General features: G+C 35.2%; 1 protein-coding gene across 1 annotated transcript in view; it reads left to right on the plus strand.

Annotated features, from left to right (window-relative positions):
* Window positions 1–4,498: 4,498 nt before the first annotated feature.
* Window positions 4,499–14,634, plus strand: part of LOC147069733 (phenoloxidase subunit 2-like) — a 31,714-nt gene continuing 21,578 nt past the window's right edge. Inside the window, exons 1-3 of the mRNA XM_085950207.1 lie at window positions 4,499–4,552; window positions 6,668–6,797; window positions 14,353–14,542. Of these exons, the coding sequence (XP_085806333.1) occupies window positions 6,687–6,797; window positions 14,353–14,542 (301 nt within the window). The 5' untranslated portion in view covers window positions 4,499–4,552; window positions 6,668–6,686. The remainder of the gene's footprint in view (window positions 4,553–6,667; window positions 6,798–14,352; window positions 14,543–14,634) is intronic.

Genomic DNA, 14,634 nt, shown 5'->3' on the forward strand with positions numbered 1-14,634 from the left:
AAATAAAGAATAAAAGAATAAAAAAAAAAGATAAAAAGAATTTTTTATATACAACGTTTTTAAATTTTCTGTTGAATATGCTGCTCAATATGCTCAAACTTGTACTTGATAAATGAAGAAAATAAAAAACAAATATAGAATACTGAAATGTCATTTTGATTTCCATAGTAATACACGTTTGGATTAAGTAAAATTAAATTAAATATCCAATGTTATCTATGATTTAATTGTATACTTTTAGATATTTTACAGATAGACGAGTATTTTTTGAATATTATTTATTATGGCTTGGTTTTTGCAGGGTTTAATTGAATTTTAAATACTACCCAACACCATCTGTAAATTGTAGCCTTATTTCAATGAAAACAAAAACATATGACTGACAAAGTTAAATGTGAACCATTTATGGCGGACCTTAACAGCCTACCTCCACCCTTCGCCACTGGTACCTACCTACCTTGATTCAAACCACAAAAAGCCGATTGCCAAATTTAACGCAATTTGTTAATTGCTCCAGATGTATCTTCTTCTTGGCTAAGGATCGTGACCACTTTCCATTCCTCTCGACCTTCCGTTTCTCACAGGGCAGAATGAATGGTGCCCCCATTCAACTCCTTCACTTAGTCGCTCCAGCGCGCTGATGCTCTTTCTCTGCTTCGCCTTCGCTGGAGGCCACCCAAAACCACCAGTTTCTTCAGGTTTTCCGATCCGTGCCGGACAATATGTCTGTAGCCGTCAGTATATTAGCGATCAAATATCTATTTTTAATGTATCAAATTATTCGACCGCAATAATAATTTCTCAGCGACTCATATAACGGTAAACAAGTTTACTGTTTAGCTGGATCAGCAGATTGATTGGCAATATGAAATATGGTGTCGCAATGGAAAATTAATCGTATAATCCTATCCCATAGTATCATATTATATGATGACTGTAATAATAAATAAAATTCACAAGCTACTCGTATTTAAACCGCTGACTAGTTCAATATAATTATGTTCTGGAATATAATGTTTATGTTTTACTTTTGACTGTATAAATAACGAATAATGATTTATCAAAATGTCACTCGAATCTAAGTACCTGGCTCGTAACTATCTCAGTGGATAATTTATGTACTGTCATTGTATTTATACTATTGTACCGATCGTTACGCTGCAAATAAAACTCGCTCCTGCATACAACTTCGACTTCATCATCATCCTCAACACCATAATCCACACATCGAACACCACAGTGGTGACTGACGCCTACATGTCCAAAAAACTGCAGAATGCGTCTTAGGCATATGGTCGAGAGCCGCTTCGTTATATGCAGTCTTTGGGTGATTGACACCACATCTCGAAAGGCATCAATTGCCTTCCGCTCCCTTGCTTTCAGGGTCCATGACTCGACACCATATAAAAACATGGAGAACACTAATGTTTGCACAAGCATCATTTTTGTGTCAAATGAAATTCCCCGATCCTTCCATATTATAGTGATAAGATGTGGCATCGCATTTTTTACAATCTGTGTGCGCTTTCGTATTTCCGCTTCACATCCGCCTTTTCCACTAATGGTCGACCCAAATATACAAACTCATCCACTATTTCTAAGTTTTGGAGAATACTGGTACTTGCTGTTGGTGAAAGGTTAACCCGTTCGACAACCATTAACTTGGTCCTATTGCTTAATAAGGAGGCCGTATTTGCGATTTTCTTCCTCTACCCGGTGTCAGATATATGAATACTAGCTAATTTCGTCGTAATTAGTTGTAAATCAATTGGTAAAGCACATTGGCCGGAATCAAATGGATGCGGGTTCGACTCTTGCCTGGCGTCGTATTTTTGTTCAAAGATTTTTTATAGTAGTAAAGTTGTAAAATAATAAATAACAGGCCATGGTGCCCGATGACTCTAGTTTAATAATAGAAATGTAACGAAACAAACATCCAGGTTTTGAGAAAATACATTAATGCATTGTGACCTCACCGGGTATCGAACTCAGATACCCCCGGCTGAGAAACCAGTGTCTTGCACATTCGACTATGAAGACCGCATGCCGATTTGAACTTATGATTACCAGTCGCGTACATTACAACATTTACATCACTACCTTTCAGGAGAGGTAAAGGAAGAATCAGTTTTGGACAACTTTGTGTAGGAACTTGTATGTGTTGATGTTTCTCGACAGTACATTTATATTGACAACTAATCCAGTCATTTGATAGTTTTAAGTTTTAAACTTTACATTTTTAGGTATTTTGGCATGCTCTTTCACTTTGCCAACTCGATTTTTTCTACTCGCGCTGTTATTGGCTAAACAGTCGAAAAATATAACTCTTTTTACTTTATGATATAATTAGCTATGTAGTAAACAAGTAATCCAAACTACAAAACATTTCCTATAATTTATATCCTAATATATTTTTGCATTAGGTTAGGTTAGGTCAGAGTGGTTCAGACGCAGGAGAACGACAAATAATATTGGATTCCATTGTAACCAACGGCGGAGACGGTTCTTAATATAAGGGGCTTATGCAATCAGTAATATAATAATAAACTATTTTTTTTATTCAACGAATAACTGACGTGATTTAAGAATGTAACATTTAACATTTCTGAGAAATATCTTCTACTTCTTCGGCCATGACCGCCCCTTATCTGGAGTATTTGGACCAGTGACGTCCCGTGGGGGTAGGCAGATTGAGCATCGCTTGGGGGCGGCAGTTACTCGAAGGGCGGCAAATTGAGGAGAATCATTAGACATATATAGAAATAGGTCCTTAAATTTAGTAATAACGGAAATATCATTCCATTCAAGAATTCAGCTCACTGGCAGGAAAAAATGTACTAATTAACATAAAAGTTTTAACAGGACTGTAATTTTGCCCGGACGTTCGAGATGTCTAGTTTACTTCCGATGTTCTTGGACGTCACGTCCTTGATGATCAGTAATGATATGTGCTGATTATAGGTATTAATTATAGATTGGTACATACTTCGATACACTAGATATTGGAGTCAGGAAAGGATGATAAAAAATAATTTATAAAAATAGGGCGGCGTTTTGGCGCTGCCTAGGGGCCGCATTTTGTCTAGGGACGTCACTGATATGGACACCACGCGGCACCTCCAAGAATCCCTATAGCTCGCCAGTCTTCTTGCTTCGTTCCAGGTCAAACCAGGGCTCGAAATGGACCGGAGCGCACCGGAGCGCCGTTCCTGTTTGTGAAATCGGTAAGACTATCGCTCCATCTCGTGGAAAAAATAATCTGACCGTCTGGGCTAGATAATCCATATAATAGAAAATATAATACACTAATTTTTATTCAATACACATAAAATTTGATAAATATGTAAATATCTTCAGAAAACTGTCGAGCGCTCCGGTTCGTAAACTTTTCCATTTCGAGCGCTGGGTCAAACCAGCATCCTGTAGCTTCGCCGTATACACTCTATAGATAGTATTAGGTATAGGTTCTCGTTTGGCATCCGCAGCACGTGACCGAGCCAGGTCTTCACTCTCGACGTGATGAGAGGCTGCTCGGTGCGTTTTCTTATCTCTTCGATACTCCTTACCGCACACCCAGTATCCGTCGCAGACATCTGTTTTCGAAGCGCAGTATACGGTTACTTTGAGCCTTCATCAGGTGCCATGATTCGCTACCGTAAAGCAGCTCCGTCAGAATGCGTCGAATAGGCGGCATTTGATTTTGACCGAGTACAATCCCAGACACTCCGCATCAACAACATTCAACGAGCATTAACATTGAGAAATATATTATATACTTATACTAAAAACGTTGTCAAAAAATTATGTATGTTCTATCACTAATACTTTCAAGAAACAAATACTTGAATACGTCGTAATTGACAATGTGTGTCAGGACGAAATCAGTTGTTTATAATACTTCTCTTCTTCTTTTGGTGCCGTCTTCTATCGAAGGCTGGCTTTGAACGTGTGAATTTCGTTCGAATGTTCGAATTTTGAATGTGTGAGTGTCACTAAAAAGAACCGCACATTATTATAGACGTGCAATAATGTGTGTAGCAATCTTCAAATATACCAATATTGAATGAGCGTCAGTGCATAAACCGAGAACAGTTGTCAGAACGAAGGAAAATCTTAGAATGATGTATTCTTGACACGTGTTTAAGTTTATCCAATATTATTCCACACTCGATATCGGTTGCCAGTTACTCCACGCCCGTTAGGTATTTCAGTTACCATTAATTCAGTGTTCCCTGTTGGCAACCAATATGCGATACATTTCCCTATTCTGCAAAACTTTATGCTTATAGGTAGCATTAATAAATCTATATACTTAACACAATGATTGAATACATCAGTAAAATAAAAAAAGGTCAAACGAACCGGATCTTTAATCAAATATGGACTGTCGTGAATGTGTTAATAAATTAGATAACTGGGTTTTTGCACTCAGTTAATTGTGGACGGTGTGAAATTCGATAAAAAGGATTGTAAACATTAAAACTGTGTCATTCTAACACGCGGTAATTAGTTTGTTAACTGTGAAGTGTTTTAGGAAACATATTATTTAAAGGTAAAAAGTTTTCTTCTTCTTCTTCGGTCATAACCGCCCCTTAACTGGAGTAAATGGACACCACATGGTGACTCCAAGAATCCTATCGTTCACCAGTTTTCTTACGTCATTCCAGATCATGTCAGCATACCTAGGGATTGCAATACCGAATGAATATATCAATACCGGTATTTCGGTATTTCTTATATTATAGTAATAAAAGAAAGTACCTTCCAATAAATATAGCTATTAAAATCTATTGAAAACACTATTTTATAGAAAGCTAAAGAACATACATACATTATTTATTACGTCGAACTTTATAAATATGTATAGATAGATCATAATATTTTATAACTGCTACTTTTTACAAATTGGTACTTTAAGTCCAGGTACAAGACAATCTCTCTCAAATTCAACGTTTTTTGGATGTACTATCAACATTGGATCAATTTGATTTCTCTCAATATATTTACGGTTTGGCAGCATTTATCTTATACACTAAATTTAATATTACCATATAGTAGTAAGTAATGAAAAAATCACATTAAATTCATTTTCAAAAAACATAAACGTGTATGCTTTCTTAATACCGAAAATACTGGTATTTTGGATTTTTGAAACCGGTATTTCGGTATCGATAAATAATTGACACAGCACACCATAACTCCGCATTATACACTAATGCCAGCGCTCCATTGGTGAGCCAAAAGTCCAAGGACAATAAACCGTCCGATTTGTCTATGCTCCACTACTGATCAACGAACGAATAAAAAAGTCGACCTGTCAAAAGTGAAAAGTTGCGATTTTCGTAATGTCTTCCGATAATCCTATAATTTTGTGTTATTTATATTTAGACTTGCATAAAATAATATAGCAGTGAAAACAACACAAGTTTTACGTTTTCTTTTATGAATTTCATAAATACAAATAAAAAAATAATTGGTAACTCTCTCATTTCCTAATGTGTAAATTAACAAATTAATCAATGAAAATGTTTAAAACAATTACAGATTTTTTTCGGTCCGAATGATTGCGTATTAATGTCAAATCGAATTTGCATAGTGATCGACGGACGTAGTCTGGCAACTCGGAGAGTAAAATATCAAACATGTTTGAAATCCAACGAGCCTGGTCTGCCGATTAAAAAGTCCGCAGATCAGGGGTGCTCCACGCGAAAAAAAAGTCCGAAGACTGTAAATCGTCTGACTTGCGTGCCAATGGAGCGCCGGCATAAAGGGTTCACAAACTTTTTCGTCAAAGGGACAATTTTGAATAAAAAAATATTTGGTTGGCCGCACTGTAAATATATCTGTTTTTAAAAAACATAAGGCAAAAAATAAAATTAAATACTTATACATTATTATTACATACTCTTATTAATATAAGTACTAAAAAATAATATTTAATTTATTTCACCATAATATCGTCGCTGTAGGATCGGTTTGTCCTAATAAAATTCAAATGCTCCGGAGACGAAAAACAAATTTCATTGTCCTATATTTAAATACATGGAAGTATTTTAAATTGTTGTTTTTACAGCATATGAATGCTGTATTCATTACAAAGTAATTTTAATAAAAGGATGGTTCGAAAATAGCATGTACCTATTTGTATTTTTTAAAAAGCTCACTAGGTCAAAATTTTTGTTCTAGGATTTTTTCTAATACGTATATGGTGTGATGTACCGTGTCCGGAAACTTGTACGTATGCAGTTCGCCGTATCACAATTCACCGTGAAATGTTAAATCGGAAATATGTGGCCGTATATTAAAGACCGTCCAACCTCTTTGGGTCGTATAGTACTGACAAATAATTAATATCTAAATAAAACACGGTTCTTGTCGGTTTACACTTTACACGAAGCCAGCAGTAAACAAATTTTGAAAATAGCCGATATACTGGATTATTTGTTAGGTTAGGTTAGGTTTTCATCTTGAATTCATGAATTTTGCCAAAATCAGCTATATATGCATATTACAAATTGGAGACCGTATAGTACAAGGTCATCTCTTTCCGATAAAAAAGCTCACGGCGAACTGTGCCACGATGAAATGTTTTACGTACAATTTACATGTAACCGTGATGAACTGGCTTACATTATCTTTTGTTATTCGTCACGGTATTCTTTTCCAGTTGATAAAACGCATCCAAGATGGCTGACGTATCGAGGAGTCTCCAACTATTGTTTGACCGGCCATCAGAGCCGCTCTTCATGCCCAAGGGAGACGATGGAACAGTGTTTGACGTCCCAACGAATTTCTTGGTAAGACTTATGAACAGTGTTGTATATCGTGTTACTGAATAATTATGTATCAACTCTTTTTACCACGTTTTTCTTAGCTCGTATTCTTGTTTGTCCGGTGGTTGTTTATCCAGTACAAATCTTGCAATCGATTTTTAACTAACATCCCGACTAGTTAGACATTTGAAACTCTTAGAATATATCAGAACACGATGCCAATGCATTATTTTAATACTTTTAGCCATCTTTAAGTATAATTGAATTCATTTTCAGTTAATTCTGTTTTGTATGAAAAGTTATTTCGGAAGAAATCCGTAATCCAATCCACTATTATTGGTTGCAGAGGGGGTGGTTCTAGCAACTAAATTATTAATCTATACGTGTGTTACTATGGAAATCAAAATGACATTTCAGTATTCTATATAATTTGTTTGTTTGTTGCAAAATAGCAAAAAAATGATTTGTTGACAATTGCCTTATGTGTCCTAAATTATTAATACATAGAATTGTCAAGTTTATATGATTCAACAGAAAATTTAAAAACGTGGTATATAAAAAGTTCTTTTTAACTTGAAATTTTTATTAATTATTTATGGCTATCTAAAGCTCAAATTACATTGAGGGATTAGCAGGCCAACCGTCTGGCCCATGGCCCCCACATCCTGAAGCGGGCCCCTCTACCCATCGCTAAGGTTAATGGCACTGTGATTTTCAACAGTAGTGTTCCCCAAGGGGTTTCCACGGAATCCCAGGGTTAATGATATTCCGTGTATTTTTAGCAATTTTTAAATAAATCCAGTTGATTTATTGAGTTGTCGGCACTTAGCATATTATTATAAAGCACTGATCACGACTTCCTTTTCTGGTAGCCAAATAACATGCAACCCTTCGCCTTATTGGATAAAAAGCCATTTTGTAAGATAGGAACCATAGTTAAAATAATTATAATAATTACAAGATAAAAATAACTTTTTATAACGTTTTTAAATTTTCTGTTGAATCATAATATTCGATATAGAAGAAAACTATTATTGTAGACTCAAACCAAAAATTATCGATTTCAAAAATAGTATATAAGTGGCAGCGGCAAGGGGTTCAGGTAGGCTGTTAAAATCCGCCATAAATAGTGCACACTACATTTTGTCGGTCATACGTATTTGTTTTCATTGAAATAAGACTAGAATTAACAGATTGTGATGGTTAGTTTTTAAAATTCAATTTAACCCTGCGAAACTTAGCCATAATAAATAATATTCAAAAAATACTCTTCTATCTATAAAATATCTAAAATTATGCAATTAAATCATACATAACTTTGGATCTTTTATAGATAGAATAATATTTTTTATCCATTATAGTTTGGTTAGGCAGGGCTTAATGAATTTTAAAAAAATGAACCGACAATATGACGTGTAATAGAAACTAATAAGACAGTATGAATCAGGGCTCGAAATGGACCGGAGCGCCGTTCCGGTTCGTGGAATCGGTAACATTATCGCTCCGTCTCGTGGAAAATATATTTTGACCATCTGAGCTAGATAGACCATATAATAGAAAATCTAACACACTTATTTTTATAAAATACACATAAAATTTGATAACTGTCTTCAGAAAATTGTCGAGCGCTCCGGTTCGTGAACTTTTCCATTTCGAGCGCTGACTATGAATGAAAAAGTGTGGACAATTTTGTCGTACCGCCCAAAGTATACCAAAACTATTATGGTTTGATTTAGGCAAGGTTTAATTGATTTTCAAAAACTAACTAACACCATCTGTAAATTGTAGTCTTAGTTCAATAAAAACGAATACGTATGACTAACAAAGTTTATTGTGCACCAGTGGCGCACCCAGGATTTAATATCGGGGGTGGGCAAGTAGGAGGGTAAAATATAATATTTTTCATTCAAATGAAAAAAAAACATTTAGTAGTGTAGCTGTCAGTATATTAGTGATGAAATATCTATTTTTAATGTATCAAATTATTAGACCGCAATAATAATTTCTCAGCGACTCATATAACGGTAAACAAGTTTACTGTATAGCTGGATCAGCGGTTTGATTGGCGATATGAAATACGGTATCGCAATGGAAAATTAGTCTAATAATCCTTTTCCATAGTATCATATTATATTATGACTTTAATAATAAATAAAATTCACAAGCTACTCGTATTTAAACCATTATTCAATATAATTATGTACGGGAATATAATGTTTATGTTTTACTTTTGACTGTATAAATAACGAATAATGATTTATCAAAATGTCATTCGAATCTAAGTACCTGGCTTGTACTATCGCAGTAGATTTATGTACTGTCATTGTATTTATACTATTTTACCGATCTTTACGCTGCAAATAAACGCTCCTGCATACATCTTCGACTTCTTCATCATCATCATCATCATCATCCTCAACACCATAACCCACACCAGTGACGTCCCAAGACAAAATGCCGCCCCTAGGCAGCAGCGCCAAAATGCCGCCGCATTTTTATCATCCTTTCATGGCTCCAATATCTAAGAAATGTGTTATATGGGTACATTACTAACACAATATATACCATTACATCTAATTTAAATGTCACCTCTACTTCAATATACAATATTGCTAGTCCACGGTTTCAGATACATTCAAAAATACACCTGACACCTTTCAAAACTCGCGAGTGACTAGCAAAAATACTTGTACTTATAAATTAATTAGGTAAGGTTGTACCTACCTTTAATTCAAATATAATTAACACAACTACACGTGTCATTGCTGGTCATCAAGGACGTGACGTCTAAGAACTACGGAAGTAAACTAGACATCGCGAACCCGAAAAAAAATACAGTCCTGTTAAACCTTCATACATTTTGTTTCCAATCAGTGAGCTGAATGTTTTAAAGGAAAGATATTTCTGTCATTGCTATGTTTAGGGACTTATTTCTATATGTACCTAATGGTTCTCCTCGATTTGCCGCCCTTCTAGTAACTGCCGCCCCCAAGCGACGCTCAATCTGCCTACACCCACGGGACATCACTGACCCACACATTGAACACCCCAGTGGTGACAACCAACAGTAGGATTTAAAAAACTTATTTACAGAACAAAATCAAGTTTTCTTTTCTTTTTACAAAGCTCTTGAATTACTTTGGCCGTGGTTACTTTAATCTCTCTGTGTATATGAAGTAATGCCAAGCCATTTAATCTTGACTGCGTCATGGTAGACCTTAGGTATGTTTTTATAAGGCGAAAGGCTGAAAATGGTCTTTTACTGACGCTTGTTGTGACGGGAAGTGTTCCAAATATTTTAAGTAAATTAAAGATGTTGGGGTAAATCGTTTTGTCGCATTTTGAATTGGCATCAACGGCATTTCTACACGGAGTGACTGCAATTGATTTATCGAACTTTTTATACCATAATTTCAATTCGGCGTTCAAAATTGCAAGTTTAATTGTAGAAGGCAATCACGGTCATAAAATTCGAACAGCTCACAAAATTCTTCCAATGCACTTTCTGTTGGAGCATCTTTCCGTTTGGAAGAAGAGTTAAAAACTGCTTCAGTACTTCGTGATGTCGCATGAAACGATCATTGAGCTGATTTAATATTTGGTCAAGAAATAGGACAACGATAGTTCTTCTGAAAGATTCTACTGAATCAGCTGGAACATTACACCTCGAGGTTTGTTTTGATGTAGTTCGCAGCAGTGACGTCCCTAGACAAAATGCCGCCCCTAGGCAGTGTCAAAATGTCGCCACTTTTTTATACAGTACTTTTTATCATCCTTTCGTGACTCCAATATCTAAGAAATGTGTTGTATGGATACATTACAAACAATATATTATATCAAAATCTAATTTAAATGCCATCTCTGCTTCAATAGACAATATTGCGAATCGACGGTTTCAGATAGGTACAGTTAAAAATACACCTGACAACTTCCAAAACTCGTGAGTGACTGGCAAACGTAATATTTGGATAAATTTTAAATTTGTTATCCACTTGTCATTGCTGTTCACCAAGAACGTGATGTCCAAGGACAACGAAAGTAAACTAGACATCGCGAACCCGACAAAAAAAAACACTTTTATAGTACCTAATAAATACATTTTGTTTCCAACCAGTGAGCTGATTTTTTAATGGAAAGATATGTCGGTTATTACTAAGATTAGATAGGTAACTGTTTCTATATATACCTAATGATTCTCTTCAATTTGCCGCCTTTTGGGTAACTGCCGCCCCCAAGCGACGCTCAATCTGCCTACCCCCACGGGACGTCACTGGTTCGCAGCTTTTTTATTTCAAGATTAATGTTATTGGCTTTTGCACACGCTTCATCATAAATAACTTTAAATGAAAATTCCGTTTTTGCGACCGGTATTTAATTTACCCACAACATCATCAACAAGTTTAGGGCAGTTAAAAGGTCACTGTCTGATTTTTGGAATATTTTAGACAATTACAAGGTGTACCTATGCAAATATAGTTTGCAAGTATAGTAATGATAATGTAAAACCAAACTCACATAACGAATTATTCAAAAGTTTTGCGTTAGAAGACGAATACATTTTCAACAAGTAATAATTATTTCTAAAATATGAATCACTGCATCGAATAGTTCTGCCATGGTCATGATGGCTTCATGCCGTTCCGCCCACCTAGTTGGGCATACTTGACGTAGAGATTCCACATGTAAAAAAAACAGTGTGTAGATATAATATTAGGGTTTCTTGTCTTTGCGAGGGTAACAACTCCTTTAAATGAGCCTAACATTGACGAAGCACCAACCGTACAAATTCCTCCATGATATTTTAAATTGTTCTAAATATGAAGAGATTTAATCAAAAACATCTTGTCCTGTCGTACGCTCGGTGAGTTCTTTGCAGCATAGATATTGATTCACTATTTTGTTTTCATTTATGAAACGAAAACCTGTGAGGTCAACGGACGACGCGTGCGATCGATTCGACATAATCGAAATCACATTAGATCTTTCGTTAGCTTTCATAATTTCACGAAAGACTTTTTCTGTTTTCACTATTTCGCGGATTTTTCTGCTTTTATCATTTTTTCGCGGTGCACTTGCAACAAGCCAGCGGTACACCGGTTATGAACCACTGGTCTAGAGCTACAATATTTACGCCAAATTCTACTGAAAAAAAATCTTTTGATTTACACCACCACTGGCTGTGTGTTCTTTTCGCCGAATTTTTATTGTCGTTTTTTGATTTTTTTAATAGTGAGGTTCCAAAATATTAATTGAAAATGGACAAAAAAAGTATTATTGCATTTAACTTATATAGAAACCTACTCAACACAACACAGCATATCCTAATTTATCGTTTATCGGTCTTTTATTTATTGCAATCGGCGTACACCGCTCCGGAATTCGGGTGGACATCGACAATTTTTTGACTGTTCCATTTGGGATTTGGTTTCTAAAAAAAACCGACATTAGTGTTTCGAAATTTTTGTGTTAGAAATTATAATCTAAGATTTTTTTCTAAAAAGGGTGCTGGAGAATTACAAATCACTTTTTGCCGTGTTTTTATTTGTCCAATGTATAGTTTATTGGCTTTCAATTTCAATGTTTTTGGGGGGTGCCATGGCCCCTTGCCCCCCCCCCCCCCCCCTGGGTGCGCCACTGTTGTGCTCTGTTTATGGCGGATCTTAACTGCCTTGGCTAATGCTAGACATTATAGCACTTGTACAGATGCATGGATTTACTTGCACCAATAGTGTGTATTTTAAACTATCGCGATAACAACTGTTTACACGTAAAAGTGCTGACTGTCTCTCCAATCTCATTCTTAAACCGTAAGCGAGATGCGATGTTGTCATTGTATGTTGCTATTTGACAGGTTGTGAAAATTGGTAAACGTCAAAAATGTTCTGCACGGTGTAGCTCATTTTATTTCCGTCATGCAAGTTCCAACTATTGCGTGAAAATTCAGAAGCTGTTGAACTTTTTTGTTCCATGCATGCAATCTTGCAACTTGCGCCTCTTGTTTGTTATTATGGCCGCGATAATACATACATACTGAAAACAAATAACTGTGACTGACAAAGTTTTGTGTGCACTACTTATGTTGAATCTTAACAGCCTACCTCAACCCCTCGCCACTGCTACTTACTACTTTTGAAATCGATAATTGAGTCGTATAGTATCAAAAGTAGATCTGTGCGTTATTCATAATTTCGAAAAAATGACGAAAAACGTTTTGTTGAGTGTTTTAGTGTTATAATAGCATGAAATATATTTCTACAATAATTATAAATTAGAAATTCAATTCAAATTCAACAGTTCTACTTTTGTTTCCAAAGTATTGAACAGTTCTAATTCTGATACCAAGACCTATTTTCCATCACAATTTTATACCACACAGATACGATTTTGATTCGAATATTCGATATAGTCGAACATTATGGTCAGAAGAATAATTTGGCATACTTAGTTAAATTTCGATATATTTGCGACAGTTCTACTTTTGATACTATACGACTCTTGGTTTGCGTCTACAATAATAGTTTTCTTCTATATCGAGTATATGACACTCACTCAGGAATAATTCAATTATCAAAACGGGTGTTTGCTAATCAAAATGTCTATGGATCGATCGTACTCGCTGCCTAAGGGGGGACATGCTCAGCGTAGGTCAAAACCGTTTAAAAAAAATCGGTTAGGTACATGTTCAAATACGCGCGTTAACATCATTTTACTCCCTACTTCAATTATAGTTTGTCAATTTATGGCTACGGCCGTATGTTGTACCTTAACCACTGGGGAATGCCAAAAGAAATGGCGTATTTCAAAAAAACTCTACCTTATTCTTAGGTCAATAATTATTATAAAGCAATCATTATTCGTAGAGTGTTTATCACACTTGAATGGTCAAAGACATATCTTATAATTAGTATCTTTAAAATTATCTTGAAATGTGTTAATATGGCCCCTTTTTTTAATAATAAAATGCCTAATTCTTGTCAAATTTGGGATCACAGAGATTATCAATATAATTTTTTATCGTAAATATTTCACTAGAATAATGTCGATATAAATTATACTGATGGTTTTATAAATTGCGTTTAAAAATAATAAATGTAAAAAATCTTAACACCACTGCACATTTATGTACTGAAATATGACTATGTTCTAAAACATTAGAGCGAGAGGTTTGAAAGAATACTATTTTATGAAATAAAAATACTCTATGCAGTCATCAAATGTTTAAAATAAATATAAAGCATAATAAGGCTTCAAAATTATATAAATAGATTATCTACAACGTTTAAGGTATGTCCAGGATCATGCTTTGAAAATTGAATAAAATCTCCATTTTGACCCACGCTGAGCACGTCCGCCCTTAAATGGAATTTTATCACAGATCTGCGGAATTTTCGTGTATGTAGGTTCCACGCGTACTATGTCTAAGTACTACAGAGTTTTAATACAGTAACAGTATACTGATAATATATTCAAGCAATTCACGTGAATGCCATATAGGTATACAAAAGCATGCATATTTAAATAGAACAATTATTTTAATAAATGGTAGTAGAGATTTATATAATTTAATTTTTGATTTCAGGCCAACAGGTATGCTGATATGGGAGTGGAACTAGGCAACAGGTTCGGTGAAAATGTGACAAGGATCCCCCTGAAATCCTTACCTGGAGTCGACCTCACTATCGCCCAGCAACTTCCTCGCCAGGAGGAGTTCTCCCTTCTCGTACCAAAGCATCAGAGAATCGCCAGAGCTTTGATCGACATCTTCTTGGGTAAGATAAAATGTTCTAAAACGCAAACAATAGTAGTATTTAACAGTAATAATTATTATTTTACCCAGAAGTATTGACAGAGTGTGGGACTC

This window comes from Rhyacophila brunnea, unplaced genomic scaffold, assembly GCF_057557595.1.
Source record: "Rhyacophila brunnea isolate RB1 unplaced genomic scaffold, BYU_Rbru_1.0 scaffold_23, whole genome shotgun sequence".
Classification (NCBI taxonomy): domain Eukaryota; kingdom Metazoa; phylum Arthropoda; class Insecta; order Trichoptera; family Rhyacophilidae; genus Rhyacophila; species Rhyacophila brunnea.